This window comes from Salvelinus alpinus, chromosome 25 (genome assembly GCF_045679555.1).
Source record: "Salvelinus alpinus chromosome 25, SLU_Salpinus.1, whole genome shotgun sequence".
NCBI classification, from domain to species: Eukaryota; Metazoa; Chordata; class Actinopteri; order Salmoniformes; family Salmonidae; genus Salvelinus; species Salvelinus alpinus.
The window spans coordinates 35,287,059-35,302,270 of NC_092110.1; the positions used below are offsets into that span (position 1 = coordinate 35,287,059).

The 15,212-nt window shown below is 40.3% G+C and overlaps 1 protein-coding gene across 3 annotated transcripts; it reads right to left on the bottom strand.

The window, feature by feature from the left end:
* Positions 1-8,607: 8,607 nt before the first annotated feature.
* Positions 8,608-11,544, bottom strand: LOC139553867 (cystein proteinase inhibitor protein salarin-like). 3 transcript variants are annotated; one of them, XM_071366620.1, is made up of 5 exons: positions 11,448-11,531; positions 11,061-11,116; positions 9,802-9,904; positions 9,134-9,276; positions 8,608-8,884 (listed from the first exon to the last, which is right to left on the bottom strand). In XM_071366620.1, exons 3-5 carry the CDS (start codon positions 9,857-9,859, stop codon positions 8,822-8,824), a joined length of 264 nt encoding a protein of 87 aa, XP_071222721.1. In that variant the 5' UTR covers positions 9,860-9,904; positions 11,061-11,116; positions 11,448-11,531; the 3' UTR covers positions 8,608-8,821. The 3 variants fall into 3 exon arrangements, with proteins under 3 accessions (XP_071222721.1, XP_071222722.1, XP_071222719.1); XM_071366621.1 differs by lacking the exon at positions 11,061-11,116 and having other exon boundaries at positions 11,448-11,544; XM_071366618.1 differs by lacking the exon at positions 11,448-11,531 and having other exon boundaries at positions 11,061-11,330.
* Positions 11,545-15,212: the final 3,668 nt, after the last annotated feature.

Sequence of the window (15,212 nt, forward strand, 5' to 3'; positions counted from 1 at the left end):
TACATGGAGAACTGCATATTTCTGCTCTAGTTGCTTCCATCTTGTGGTTTACATGGAGAACTGCATATTTCTGCTCTAGTTTCTGCCATCTTGTGGTTTACATGGAGAACTGCATATTTCTGCTCTAGTTGCTGCCCCTGTGAGTCAGTAATGTTTCAGTCACATCCTGTGAGGACCACCTCTAGGGCCCAATACTGATCTTTTGCCACTAACTGGTCTTTTGACCATTCCGATCCGACCTTTTGGCCTGCTAGTATGGAGCTTATTGGTACTGTTGAGTAGCCTGTAGGCTTTAGCATTCACCAGTTTGCAAAAGCTGATCCAGTTTACCTGTAGGGCAGAGTGGGTTAAGTTGAGCCAACGGGGTAAGTTGAGCCACCCTTGTTTTCTAAGGAAACAATACACAAAATGTTTAGGACGAGGTCATCACTACATGGAGTCTGTGAAGGAACAAACCACGTGGACAAAGTGGCCAACAAGTTGGGGCCAGAAAAAAAACGGATTTTCACCAAGTCAGATGAATTTATTGTGTTAGAGGGTTCATGATTCTTGTATCTAAACCAAAGTAGATCATTTTAAGATTGTTCTATACATCAGTTGGGTCTCTATAAGCTTCAATATGAGGTCCTAAACCTGGCATGAAAGAGCATCCTTGTAGCTGTGAGGGGTAGTAGAGTCAAAATGTTTGCCTTGGAGTAAGTTGACCCAATGGCCATGGGGTAAGTTGAGCCAATAGTTGACCCAATGGCCATGGGGTAAGTTGAGCCAATAGTTGACCCAATGGCCATGGGGTAAGTTGAGCCAATAGTTGACCCAATGGCCATGGGGTAAGTTAAGCCAATAGTTGACCCAATGGCCATGGGGTAAGTTGAGCCAATAGTTGACCCAATGGCCATGGGGTAAGTTAAGCCAATAGTTGACCCAATGGCCATGGGGTAAGTTGAGCCAATAGTTGACCCAATGGCCATGGGGTAAGTTGAGCCAATAGTTGAGCCAATGGCCATGGGGTAAGCCGAGCCAATGGTTGAGCCAATGGCAAGTTTAGCAAATTGAAGTTTCCAGGTGTAATGCAAGGCATTATCGCTGGGATATGAGGTCACTGGCCTATGTTAAAAGTGTTTTAAGTGTTCATTAGGTGGATGCTACCATGAATACGGATAATCATGGTAGCGTCCACATTCATGTAGAAGTGTTTAGAAACAATCATTTTCTTATTTACCATAAAAGTGACTCCGAAATGACACAATACGTTATTTACCATTCATTTCAATTGGGCACAAAATACTTTTAAAAACAACCAAAACAAACAGCAAAAGCATCCAACAAATTAGTAGTCACAACCTTGATGTAGTCATTGTGTACTATGAACATGGGACCAAATAGTTAACTTTTGACTACTTTAATAAACATATTATTGAATATGTCTCAATACTTTCGGTCCCTAAAATGGGGGGGACTACAGTTGAAGTCGAAAGATTACATACACCTGAGCCAAATACATTTAAACTCCGTTTTTCACAATTACTGACATTTAATCCTAGTAAAAATTCCCTGTCTTAGATCAGTTAGGATCACCACTTTATTTTAAGATTGTAAAATGTCAGAATAATAGTAGAGAACGATTTATTTCAGCTGTTATTTCTTTCATCAAATTCCCAGTGGGTCAGAAGTTTACATACACTCAATTAGTATTTGGTAGCATTGCCATTAAATTGTTTATCTTGGGTCAAACGTTTCGGGTAGCCTTCCACAAGCTTCCCACAATAAGTTGCGTGAATTTTGGCCCATTCCTCCTGACAGAGCTGGTGTAACTGAGTCAGGTTTGTAGGCCTCCTTGCTCGCACACGCTTTTTCAGTTGTGCACACAAATTTCCTATAGGATTGAGGTCAGGGCTTTGTGATGGCCACTCCAATACCTTGACTTTGTTGTACTTAAGCCATTTTGTCACAACTTTGGAAGTATGCTTGGGGTCATTGTCCATTTGGAAGACCCATTTGCGACCAAGCATTAACTTCCTGACTAATGTCTTGAGATGTTGCTTCAATATATCCACATAATTTTCCTGCCTCATGATGCCATCTATTATGTGAAGTTCACCAGGCCCTCCTGCAGCAAAGCACCCCCACAACATGATGCAGACCAGAGGACATGTCTCCAAAAAGTACGATCTTTGTCCCCATGTGCAGTTGCAAACTGTAGTCTGTTTTTTTTATGGCGGTTTTAGAGCAGTGGCTTCTTCCTTGCTGAGCGGCCTTTCAGGTTATGTCGATATAGGACTCGTTTCACTGTGGATATAGATACTTTTGTACCTGTTTCCTCCAGCATCTTCACAAGGTCCTTTGCTGTTGTTCTGGGATTGATTTGCACTTTTCGCACCACAGTACGTTCATCTCTAGGAGACAGAACGCGTCTCCTTCCTGAGCGGTATGACGGCTGCGTCCTCCCATGGTGTTTATACTTGCGTACTATTGTTTGTACAGATGAACGTGGTACCTTCAGGCGTTTGGAAATTGCTCCCAAGGATGAACCAGACTTGTGGAGGTCTACAATAATTTTTCTGAGGTCTTGGCTTTTTCCCATTATGTCAAGCAAAGAGGTACTGAGTTTGAAGGTAGGCCTTGAAATACATCCACAGGTACACCTCCAATTGACTAAAATGATGTAAATTAGCCTATCAGAAGCTTCTAAAGCCATGACATCATTTTCTGGAATTTTCCAAGCTGTTTAAAGGCACAGTCAACTTAGGGTATGTAAACTTCTAACCCGCCGGAATTGTGATACAGTGAATTATAAGTGAAATAATCTGTAAACAATTGTTGGAAAAATTACATGTGTCATGCACAAAGTAGATGTCCTAACCGACTTGCCAAAACTATAGTTTTCTAACAAGAAATTTGTGGAGTGGTTGAAAAACGAGTTTTAATGACTCTAAACTTCCGAATTCAACTGTATGTACAAAAAAAGTAATTTCTAAATGGTTCACCCGATATGGATGAAAATACCCTCAAATTAAAGCTGACAATATGAACTTTAACCTCATAGTCATTGTAGCATTTTAATACTTTAGGAACCGCATAGCAGGTATCTATGGTAGTGTTTATCATGTTACCTCATCAGCATAGCAGGTATCTATGGTAGTGTTTATCATGTTACCTCATCAGCATAGCAGGTATCTATGGTAGTGTTTATCATGTTACCTCATCAGCATAGCAGGTATCTATGGTAGTGTTTATCATGTTTACCTCATCAGCATAGCAGGTATCTATGGTAGTGTTTATCATGTTACCTCATCAGCATAGCAGGTATCTATGGTAGTGTTTATCATGTTACCTCATCAGCATAGCAGGTATCTATGGTAGTGTTTATCATGTTACCTCATCAGCATAGCAGGTATCTATGGTAGTGTTTATCATGTTACCTCATCAGCATAGCAGGTATCTATGGTAGTGTTTATCATGTTACCTCATCAGCATAGCAGGTATCTATGGTAGTGTTTATCATGTTACCTCATCAGCATAGCAGGTATCTATGGTAGTGTTTATCATGTTACCTCATCAGCATAGCAGGTATCTATGGTAGTGTTTATCATGTTACCTCATCAGCATAGCAGGTATCTATGGTAGTGTTTATCATGTTACCTCATCAGCATAGCAGGTATTTATACGCTACTCCTACCCCAAACGATTCAATAAAATTAAAATATTGTATTCGTTCTCTGTTGTCATTCAGTTAAACCTGTACTTGATTGAACGCTGTTTCCATGTCATTCCAATGAAATGACGTGAATCAATGTGGAATAAAGGTCGAATTGACATCTGTTTCCAGTGGGATGTTTTCAAAATCTGTAATGTTAACACGAATTCTGATTATTTCCAGCGATACGCAACATCCTGAAATATATGTAGACAACGTTGTTAGATAGAATACTGTATTTCCTTTGACAGAGGTACGCTGAATGTAACAAATGGCTCAATTTGGCCCACTCTGAAGGATAGTTGGTTTAGTCTCTTGTACATACCTGTAATATGTATAGTACTTACCCCACTCTGAAGGATAGTTGGTTTAGTCTCTTGTACATACCTGTAATATGTATAGTACTTACCCCACTCTGAAGGATAGTTGGTTTAGTCTCTTGTACATACCTGTGCTAAAAGGCCAAACTCTGTTTCTAATCTACTGAACACAGATTGTGCACTAGACATTACCAAGGTACAATTCCTCTGAGATTTAAAGTTGAGCTCTATCATGTAAATATACACATAAATATACAAATATCATGTAAATATACAAATATCATGTAAAAGACCCTGAAGCCAATCTGCTGAATGTAAGCCAGTGGAGGCTGCTGAGGGGAGGACGGCTCAAAATAATGTCTGGAACGGAGCGAATGGAATGGCATCAAACACATGGAAACCATGGAAACCATATGTTTGATGTATCTGATACCATTCCACTCATTCTAGCCATTACCACGAGCCCATCCTCCACAATTAAAATGCCATGACCTCCTGTGGTGTAAGCCTATACTATATGGCTGCGTTTACACAGGCAGCCCAATTCTGATTGTTTGCCAATAATTGGCCTTTTGACCAATCAGATCAGAGCTTTTGCCAACAATTGGGCAAAAGATCAGAATTGGGCTGCTTGTATAAATGCAGTCTACACGTAAACAACAGAGCTCGATACACTAATACAATCAGATCATGAAGCCTGCCTAACGAGCAGCGACTGTGTATAGTACAGTAAGTAGCGTGGCTGGTTCAAACGGTTGCTGTGGGTTACTTCAGGTCCTTGTTGTTTCCCCCCTTTAAAACACCACATTCATTAATACAGTATAGTTTCCTGCTCAGTCTCTCTCCTTTTGTCTTCATTGATAGAACTGTGTGTGGTTAGTTACTGCTTCCAACAACACCTCAGGATGTTTTCGCTCATCCCATCATGGCGTGGACTGGACTCCCTCTTTGGTAGGATATGCTTGGAATCAAAAAGGCAAATTAACCGCCCTAATTGGTTTCTGTGGGATAGGTAAAACAGATTTAAATTGATTGCCATTAATTGTCTTTTGTGAGACCACATTATCTTCCACAATTCGAGGAGGCTTTAACCAAACCAATTAATTTGCTTCGCTCCCATCCTTTCCTTCTCTCCCATCCTTTCCTTTCCTCTCTCTCACACTTTCCTTCGACTCTTGTATTACTCTCCTCTCTTTCTGTCATACCACTGTTTCTCAGGCCAGATGTATACACCTCTCTCCTCTCTTTCTGTCATACCACTGTTTCTCAGGCCAGATGTATACACCTCTCTCCTCTCTTTCTGTCATACCACTGTTTCTCAGGCCAGATGTATACACCTCTCTCCTCTCTTTCTGTCATACCACTGTTTCTCAGGCCAGATGTATACACCTCTCTCCTCTTTTTCTGTCATACCACCATTTCTCAGGCCAGATGTATATACCTCTCTCCTCTCTTTCTGTCATACCACCGTTTCCCACATATGCTGAGCACTTGTTGGCTGCTTTTCCTTCACTTTGCGATCCAACTCATCCCAAAACATCTCAATTTGGTTGAGGTCAGGTGATTGTGGGGGCCAGGTCATCTGATGCAGCACTCCATCACTCTCCTTCTTGCTCCAATACCCCTTGCACAGCCTGGAGGTGTGTTGGGTTATTGTCCTGTTCAAAAACAAATGATAGTCCCACTAAGTGCAAACCAGGTGGGATGGCGTATCACTGCAGAATGCTGTGGTAGCCATGCTGGTTAAGCATGCCTTGAAATCTAAATAAATCACAGACAGTGTCACCAGCAAAGCACCCACACACCGTCACACCTTCTACTCCATGCTTCACGGTGGGAACCACACGTGCAGAGATCATCCGTTCACCTACTCTGCACGGAGGTTAGAACCAAAAATCTCAAATTTGGACTCATCAGAGCAAAGGACAGATTTCCACCGGTCTAATGTCCATTGCTCGTGTTTCTTGGCCCAAGCAAGTCTCTTCTTCTTACTGGTGTCCTTTAGTAGTGGTTTCTTTGCAGCAATTCAACCATGAAGGCCTGATTTACGCAGGCTCCTCTGAACAGTTGATGTTGACATGTGTCTGTTACTTGAACTCTGTGAAGCATTTATTTGGGCTGCAATCTGAGGTGCAGTTAACTCTAATGAACTTACCCTCTGCAGCAGAGGTAACTCTGGGTCTTCCATTCCTGTGGTGGTCCTCATGAGAGCCAGTTTCATCATAACCCTTGATGGCATTGACTGACCTATTGACGTACTGTTGTTTCTCTTTGCTTATTTGAACTGTTCTTGCCATAATACGAACTTTGTCTTTTACCAAATAGGGCTATCTTCTGTATACCACCCGTACCTTGTCACAACTTAACTGATTGGCTCAAACGCAGAAAGAAGGAAATAAATTCCAAATTAACAAGGCACACCTGTTAATTGAAACGCATGCTAGGTGACTACCTCATGAAGAGAGAATGCCAAGAGTGTGCAAAGCGGTCATCAAGGCAAAGGATGGCTACTTTGACGAATCTCAAAACTCAAATATATTTAGATTTGTTTAACACTTTTTTGGGTTACTTCATGATTCCATATGTGTTATTTCATAGTTTTGATGTCTTCACTATTATTCTACAATGAAGAAAATAGTAAAAACTAAAGAAAAAGCCTTGAATAAGTAGGTGTCTAAACTTTTGACTGGTCCTGTAATTCCACTTCGATTTTATGGGGTATTGTGTGTAGGCCAACGAGACAAAAATCTCAAATTATTCAAATTTAAATTCAGGCCGAACCACAACAAAATGTGGGAAAAGTTCAGGGGTGTGAACACTTTCTGATGTCACTATGCATTTGGAAAGTATTCAGACCCCTTGACCTTTTTCACATTTTGTTACAGTACAACTTTATTGTAAAATGAATAAAATAAAAAAACATCCTCATCAAACTAAACACAATACCCTAGAATGACAAAGCAAAAACAGATTTTTGGAAATGTTTATACAAGGTCCCACAGTTGACAGCGTATGTCAGAGCAAAAACCAAGCCATGAGGTCGAAGGAATTGTTCGTAGAGCTTCTAGAAAGGATTGTGTCGAGGCACAGAACTGGGAAAGGGTACCAAAAAAATGTCTGCAGCATTGAAGGTCCCCAAGAACAATGGCCTCCATCATTCTTAAATGGAAGAAGTTTGGAACGACCAAGACTCTTCCTAGAGCTGGCCACCCGGCCAAACTGAGCTATCGGGGGAGAAGGGCCTTGGTCAGGGAGGTGACCAATAAACCGATGGGCACTCTGACAGAGCTCTAGAGTTCCTCTTTGGAGATGGAACAACCATCTCTGCAGCACTCCACCAATCAGGCCTTGATGGTAGAGTGGCCAGATGGAAGCCACTCTTCAGTAAAAGGCACATGACAGCCTGCTTGGAGTTTCCCAAAAGGCCCCTAAAGGACTCTCAGACCATGAGAAACAAGATTTTATGGTCTGATGAAACCAAGATTGAACTCTTTGGCCTGAATGCCAAACGTCACATCTGGAGGAAACCTGGCACCATGCCTACGGTGAAGCATGGTGGTGAGGGGATGTTTTTCAGCGGCAGGGACTGGGAGACTAGTCAGGATCGAGGGAAAGATGAACGGAGCAAAGTACAGAGAGATCCTTGATGAAATCTGCTCCAGAGTGCTCAGGACTTCAGACTGGGGTTGAAGGTTTACCTTCCAACAGGACAACGACCCAAAGTACACAGCCAAGACAACGCAGGAGTGGCTTCGGGACAAGTCTGTGAATGTCCTTGAGTGGCCCAGCCAGAGCTCGGACTTGAACCGGATCTAACATCTCTGGAGAGACCTGAAAACAGCTGTGCAACATCGCTCCCCATCCAACCTGGCAGAGCTCGAGGAGATCTGCAGAGAAGAATAGACAAGCTTGTTGCCCGTGTGGCTCAGTTGGTAGAGCATGGCGCTTGCAACGCCAGGGTTGTGGGTTCATTCCCCACGGGGGGACCAGGATGAATATGTATGAACTTCCCAATTTGTAAGTCGCTCTGGATAAGAGCGTCTGCTAAATGACGTAAATGTAAATGTTGCATCATACCCAAGAAGACTTGAGGCTGTAATCGCTGCCACCGGTGCTTCAACAAAGTACTGAGTACAGGGTCTGAATACTTACGTAAATGTGATATTTCCATCTTTATTTGTATTAGATTTGTCAAATTTTCTAAAAAATGTTTTTGGTTTCGTCATTATAGGGTATTGTGTGTAGATTGATGAGAAAAAACAATAACAATTTTGTCCATTTTAGAATAAGGCTGTAACACAACAAAATGTGGAAAAAGTCAAGAGGTCTGAATACATTCCGTATGTGTACGTGACCAATCCAATTTGATGACTAAGGGTTGAAAGATCCCCTCACTTCTCAGAAATGGAGTTTTGTGATTGTGGAACATTTCCCTCAATTCATCTTGACTCATCATGACCGGCACTGTACACACACACATACACACACACACAAGCGCACACACCCACGCACGCACGCACAGCCACGCATGCTAGGCACATTACATTGTGAAAAAGCATTTCTTACCATAAAGTAACAACAAAATGCCAACAGTAAAGCTGCCTTCCAACTTTATTTACTGTAAATTAAATGTGTAAAGTTCAAAGGTTTGGTAAACTATTTCTTTCTTATTTTGTGTATATTTCCTTCATATTACAAATGTCGTCTTGTTGTAAAAACAAGCATTTGGACCTTCGTATTCATCATGCAGCCATCAGACCTCGTGTTGTTTCTATGTCAGAAAGCTGGAGGACAGAAACTTTGAGATCTAACTATCATTCTTCTCTTCCCGACAGCTCCTCATGCCACCACAGCAAACCTCATGCATTTCCTGTGAGAAAGTAGAGAGATGCTCATAGACTGCACAAAGCACCTTTTCAGAATACAGCAGCATACTGTATGAAACCCAGGGATGCATTCATGAACACAATGTTTAAACGTGTTAGAAAAAAAACGTTGGGGTACCAATCAAACAAGAATTCAATTCATTCAATCATTAAAACTGACTGGTACCCAGGCTACTCTAACAAATCCTAGTTATGTCAGTAAGAAGAATGACTTGGTGTAAATGGTAACATACCAAGTCAGACATGTGGTTCATGCCACAATGGTAGGTTGACTCTCCACTGTCATATTTCTTGTTGTGTTCTATGACTCTGGTCCTAGACTCTAGCCAGATCTTCTTGCGCTTGGCTTCCTCCTCCTTGGATTTGTACTTCTTCCCTGTAAATACACACATTCTGTAAATGAGAATTCTAAGTACTTTGTTAAACTGTGCGGTGTACAAGATTTTCAGTCTCATCTCTGTATTCTTCGTGTTGTATTGAAGTGTTCTGTCTACATGACGAACACAGGCTAGGATTGTTTTTCCGACAGGACGTATTTGATATAGCCCCCCAAAAATATTCAAAGCTCGGGGAGAAGGAAACATGTATTGTCTGTGTGAATTAATCTTATCATGATCATGCGACAATTATCAAATAAGCATAAAACAAATCTACTTTTGTTTTCAGTTTTGTAGCACAAGCAATTGAATAAAGCACACGCATGTTTAATAAGCCCATATGGGCTGTGTAACCAAAATGTGTGACACTGAAGAAAAAAATATATATATTATAAGAAAGTAATCACATTCTATCAGGTACACAGAGAAAAAAAGCGAACTCAATCAAAAGCAAAACTCCAGCACACTGGTAATCTGGATGCTTACAACAATTGAATGGGTCTTATTTAACCTATCATTATTACCATGTTCTTCTTTCCACTCTTCAAACTCTTTGTCCACATCTTGACGTTCACTTGCCATATTCACTCGCAGGCCACAACCAGGCAGAACAGAAGAAGCTTCAAACTGAAAAAACATGACAAGTTATGTCCTATGTGAATATGTGCAACTATATTTATTGAAGCCACAATCCTAAATTGTGAGTTTATAAATAGTAGTTCTAAGTTCATGAGGCTTTATATTCTTCGTGAATCAATGGGTGCCTTCAGAAAGTATACACACTCCTGGACTAAAAAAAAAAAAAAGCGGAATTAAAATGGATGTAATTCCCAACGATTTACACAAAATACTCTAATGTCAAAGTGTAAGACACATTCTAACATTTGTATTCTCCTGCTGAAAATGTCAATTTGTCTCTCAGTGTCTGTTGGAAAGCAGACAACCAGATTCTCCTGTAGGATTTTGCCGTTGATTCGCGTGATTCTGTTTATTTTTTATTCTTTAAAAAAAATCCCCATACCTGGCCAATGACAAGCATACCCATAACCACCATGCTTGAAAATATGAAGAGTGTTACTCAGTAATGTGTTGTATTGGATTTGCCCCAAACATAACGCTTTGTATTCAGGACATAAAGTTAATTTCTTTGCCTCATTATTTGCTTATGTGACTTGTTAAGCAAATGTGCACTCCTGAACATATTTAGGCTTGCCATAACAAAGGGGTTAAATACTTATTGACTCAAGACATTTCAGATTTTCATTTTTTATTAATTTGTAAAAAATATAATTAAATAAAACACCTTTGACATTGTGGGGTATTGTGTGCAGGCCAGTGACACAAAATCTCTATTTAATACATTTCAAATTCAGGCAGTAACACAACAAAATGTTTCTGAAGGCACTGTATATCATTAATTGATCTTTGGTTTATTTAACTGGGCGAGTCAGTTAAGAACACATTCTTATTTAAAATGACGGCATACACCACACCGGCCAAACCCAGACGACGCTGGGCCAATTGTGCACGGCCCTATGGGACTCCCAATCACGGCTGGTTGTGATACAGCCTGGGTTCTAACCAGGGTGTCTGTAGTGACGCCTCAAGCGCTGAGATGCAGTGCCTTAGACTGCTGCGCCACTCGGGAGCCCACGGGGAATTGACCATGGAACAGCTGTACATAGTGAAGATTCTACCTTTAATGAAGCTATTAGTAAAAACGTTCCTCAGACAATATCGTCATACTCTATGAGAGAGAAAATATAGTTTTTTTCCCCCTTACCTGTTCCAGAGTGCAGGAGCAAAAATGGGTTTTCAAGTTAGCAGTGCAGATGCTCACTAACGAAGGGAGGGATGGGGGACAGACGTCAGAGGAAGTCGTATTTCTTTGCCCAATGTTATATTCTCTCATTAGCTGCCAGTCTTTATTCTCATAGTTGAAACACCAGATTTGCCATGTAAACTGCCAAAAGTGTATTTGGTAATTAGAATCGGATAAATACACCTATCCGATGCACTGTGTGTGTAGGTTACTATTTACTAACACCACAAACCCGTTGTACACTTGACTCCTTGTACGCGTTTTGTGTTGTGGATTATTAATCTAACAATCATAATATCAAAGTGTAGCGCACAGTAGGGTTGTACTGTACAAAACAATGAGAAATACCTTCTGAAAAGCTGTGAATCTGGAATGTTCTGCTGTAACACCCAACGGACCAAATGAAAGCTAGAAAATGGTACCGCCCACTTCCCGAAGCAGAATCATAGATATACATTCATATAGAACGGCTATGGTTTAATACACATTGCTTTCTATGAAAAATAACCATTCTATAAAAGTATTTAATCTCTGTAATGCTTTGGAGCGTGATGCCGGTGTGAGATACTGTAACTCGATCCGTTGCTACAGTATATGACGATACGAGCCCTTTTTTCATAAGAGCGCTTGTATTGCAGTTAATTGAGTCTTTGATTTCATAAAATATCTTTGAGGAGAAAACAGGAAAACAACAACGAGTCGCAGACAGTTCGCAATAGAACATACCAGAGGAGGTTATTGTTTACTAGGCTATCTAAATGATTGGGATCATCTGGTTCTCATGTTGTGTCAGCTCTATCAATCCTATTGAAATCCTATTGTTCTACCTTTGTTTCTATTGGAAATCAAAAGTCATCCGATTGGATCCTATAGTTTTTTTAAAAATCCGTTTTGTAGGATTTTGTCTCCCCAATCAGAATCCTAATACCGGTATTGCTATTTCCTTGTTGAAAGGGTGAATAAAGGAATATAGTGTGGTTTCATTTTCAATTAAGACACAATGAAGATTGAATGTGTGTTTTTACACGGTCTGTATCTCTGTATTACAGCAAGTCTGATACAGATTAGTGCCAATTGGAAGTGTGACTTCTTTCCCTAATGATTTCCTACGGCTGAGGTATTTAGTCAGATATCAGTTATTTCATACCAAGGCTAGATGAGGCTGAATGGCAAATTGGCAACTAATTCATCTCATTGGTACATGACTGTTCCGTCTGTTTAATGTAGTTAATCTCATTGGTACATGACTGTTCCGTCTGTTTAATGTAGTTAATCTCATTGGTACATGACTGTTCCGTCTGTTTAATGTAGTTCATCTCATTGGTACATGACTGTTCCGTCTGTTTAATGTAGTTCATCTCATTGGTACATGACTGTTCCGTCTGTTTAATGTAGTTAATCTCATTGGTACATGACTGTTCAGTCTGTTTAATCTAACTCATCTCATTGGTACATGACTGTTTAATCTAACTCATCTCATTGGTACATGACTGTTCCATCTGTTTAATGTAATTCATCTCATTGGTACATGACTGTTCCATCTGTTTAATGTAATTCATCTCATTGGTACATGACTGTTTACATTTACATTTACATTTAAGTCATTTAGCAGACGCTCTTATCCAGAGCGACTTACAAATTGGACTGTTCCGTCTGTTTAATGTAATTCATCTCATTGGTACATGACTGTTCCGTCTGTTTAATGTAGTTCATCTCATTGGTACATGACTGTTCCGTCTGTTTAATGTAGTTCATCTCATTGGTACATGACTGTTCCGTCTGTTTAATGTAGTTCATCTCATTGGTACATGACAGTTCCATCTGTTTAATGTAATTCATCTCATTGGTACATGACTGTTCCGTCTGTTTAATGTAATTAATCTCATTGGTACATGACTGTTCCGTCTGTTTAATGTAATTCATCTCATTGGTACATGACTGTTCCGTCTGTTTAATGTAGTTCATCTCATTGGTACATGACTGTTCCATCTGTTTAATGTAATTCATCTCATTGGTACATGACTGTTCAGTCTGTTTAATCTAACTCATCTCATTGGTACATGACTGTTTAATCTAACTCATCTCATTGGTACATGACTGTTCCATCTGTTTAATGTAATTCATCTCATTGGTACATGACTGTTCCGTCTGTTTAATGTAATTCATCTCATTGGTACATGACTGTTCCGTCTGTTTAATGTAATTCATCTCATTGGTACATGACTGTTCCGTCTGTTTAATGTAATTCATCTCATTGGTACATGACTGTTCCGTCTGTTTAATGTAATTCATCTCATTGGTACATGACTGTTCCGTCTGTTTAATGTAATTCATCTCATTGGTACATGACTGTTCCGTCTGTTTAATGTAATTCATCTCATTGGTACATGACTGTTCCATCTGTTTAATGTAATTCATCTCATTGGTACATGACTGTTCCGTCTGTTTAATCTAACTCATCTCATTGGTACATGACTGTTCCGTCTGTTTAATGTAATTCATCTCATTGGTACATGACTGTTCCGTCTGTTTAATGTAGTTCATCTCATTGGTACATGACTGTTCCGTCTGTTTAATCTCATTGGTACATGACTGTTCCGTCTGTTTAATCTCATTGGTACATGACTGTTCAGTCTGTTTAATATTCCTAATTGAAAATATGGATTTCTTGGCTGAATTAACGTTTTTATCAGACCTTCAAAGGGGACATACAGGCACAATAAAGGAAGTTTTTAATTTACATTTAATTTATAATTTTAATTTACATCACAGCCTCTCTCTAATGTGCTTAACTAGAGGAATGGGATGGAGAAATGGTTTACAATAGGCAGGGTGGGCCTCGACAGGTGGAATGAGTCCCAAAGGGCACCCTATTTCCCATACATTTTCCCTGTAAGTAACTATTTTTGATAACTGACAAAATATCTTGGCCTTAGGAATGGCTAAGATTAGTAAACCACACGCATTGGGGGTAGAGAATAGTCAAAAGTGTTGGACACCGTATAATGTGACTAACACACCTGTTTGACCTGGCTGTGATACTGTAGGACTACCGCACCTGTTTGACCTGGCTGTGATACTGTAGGACTACTGCACCTGTTTGACCTGGCTGTGATAATGTAGGACTACTGCACCTGTTTGACCTGGCTGTGATACTGTAGGACTACTGCACCTGTTTGATCTGGCTGTGATACTGTAGGACTACTGCACCTGTTTGACCTGGCTGTGATACTGTAGGACTACTGCACCTGTTTGATCTGGCTGTGATACTGTAGGACTACTGCACCTGTTTGATCTGGCTGTGATACTGTAGGACTACTGCACCTGTTTGATCTGGCTGTGATACTGTAGGACTACTGCACCTGTTTGACCTGGCTGTGATACTGTAGGACTACTGCACCTGTTTGATCTGGCTGTGATACTGTAGGACTACTGCACCTGTTTGACCTGGCTGTGATACTGTAGGACTAGTCCACCTGTTTGACCTGGCTGTGATACTGTAGGACTACTGCACCTGTTTGACCTGGCTGTGATACTGTAGGACTACTGCACCTGTTTAACCTGGCTGTGATACTGTAGGACTACTGCACCTGTTTGACCTGGCTGTGATACTGTAGGACTACTTATGTTACTTTACTGAGTCAATTCAGGAACCATTCAATGTCCTGCATGTGTGTTAACCATGGCAACCAGCATTGTAAACAAAGAGATGTGCAGAAAAAGAATCAGAATCTTTTCACCTTAATGTATGTTCACGTTAGCCACGCCCATTTTCCCAAAGAAACACCATTTATTTTAACCTCTAGTTGAGTAATGTAAGGAATCTATTGCTTCGGTCCTTGTTTCCTTTTCACTTGTTGTTACCTGGTAAATAACCAACAACCATGGATAACCACAAGGAGAATAAGGTGAGGAAACTGTCCATGTCAGTCAGGACCAGCTTTTTAAATAAACACCATTTATTTAAATCTCTAGTTGAGTAAAATAAATATTTTTGTCCTGGTCACAAAATAATTTAAAAAATTATGGTAAACATCGCCACACTCAGGCAGAAAACGGAATGTCCTATTCTCAGCCAGGCTCATCTTTTCATAGAAAATACTATTTAATTAT

Excerpts from the sequence above, each read along its gene's own strand:
- LOC139553867 (XM_071366618.1), bottom strand. The coding sequence starts at position 11,189 with ATGAGAGAATATAACATTGGGCAAAGAAATACGACTTCCTCTGACGTC. Across the intron at positions 9,905-11,060 it reads GCTCCTGCACTCTGGAACAG|TTTGAAGCTTCTTCTGTTCT; the intron begins GTAAGGGGGAAA and ends ATGTTTTTTCAG. Across the intron at positions 8,885-9,133 it reads TGAACCACATGTCTGACTTG|GAAATGCATGAGGTTTGCTG; the intron begins GTATGTTACCAT and ends ACTTTCTCACAG.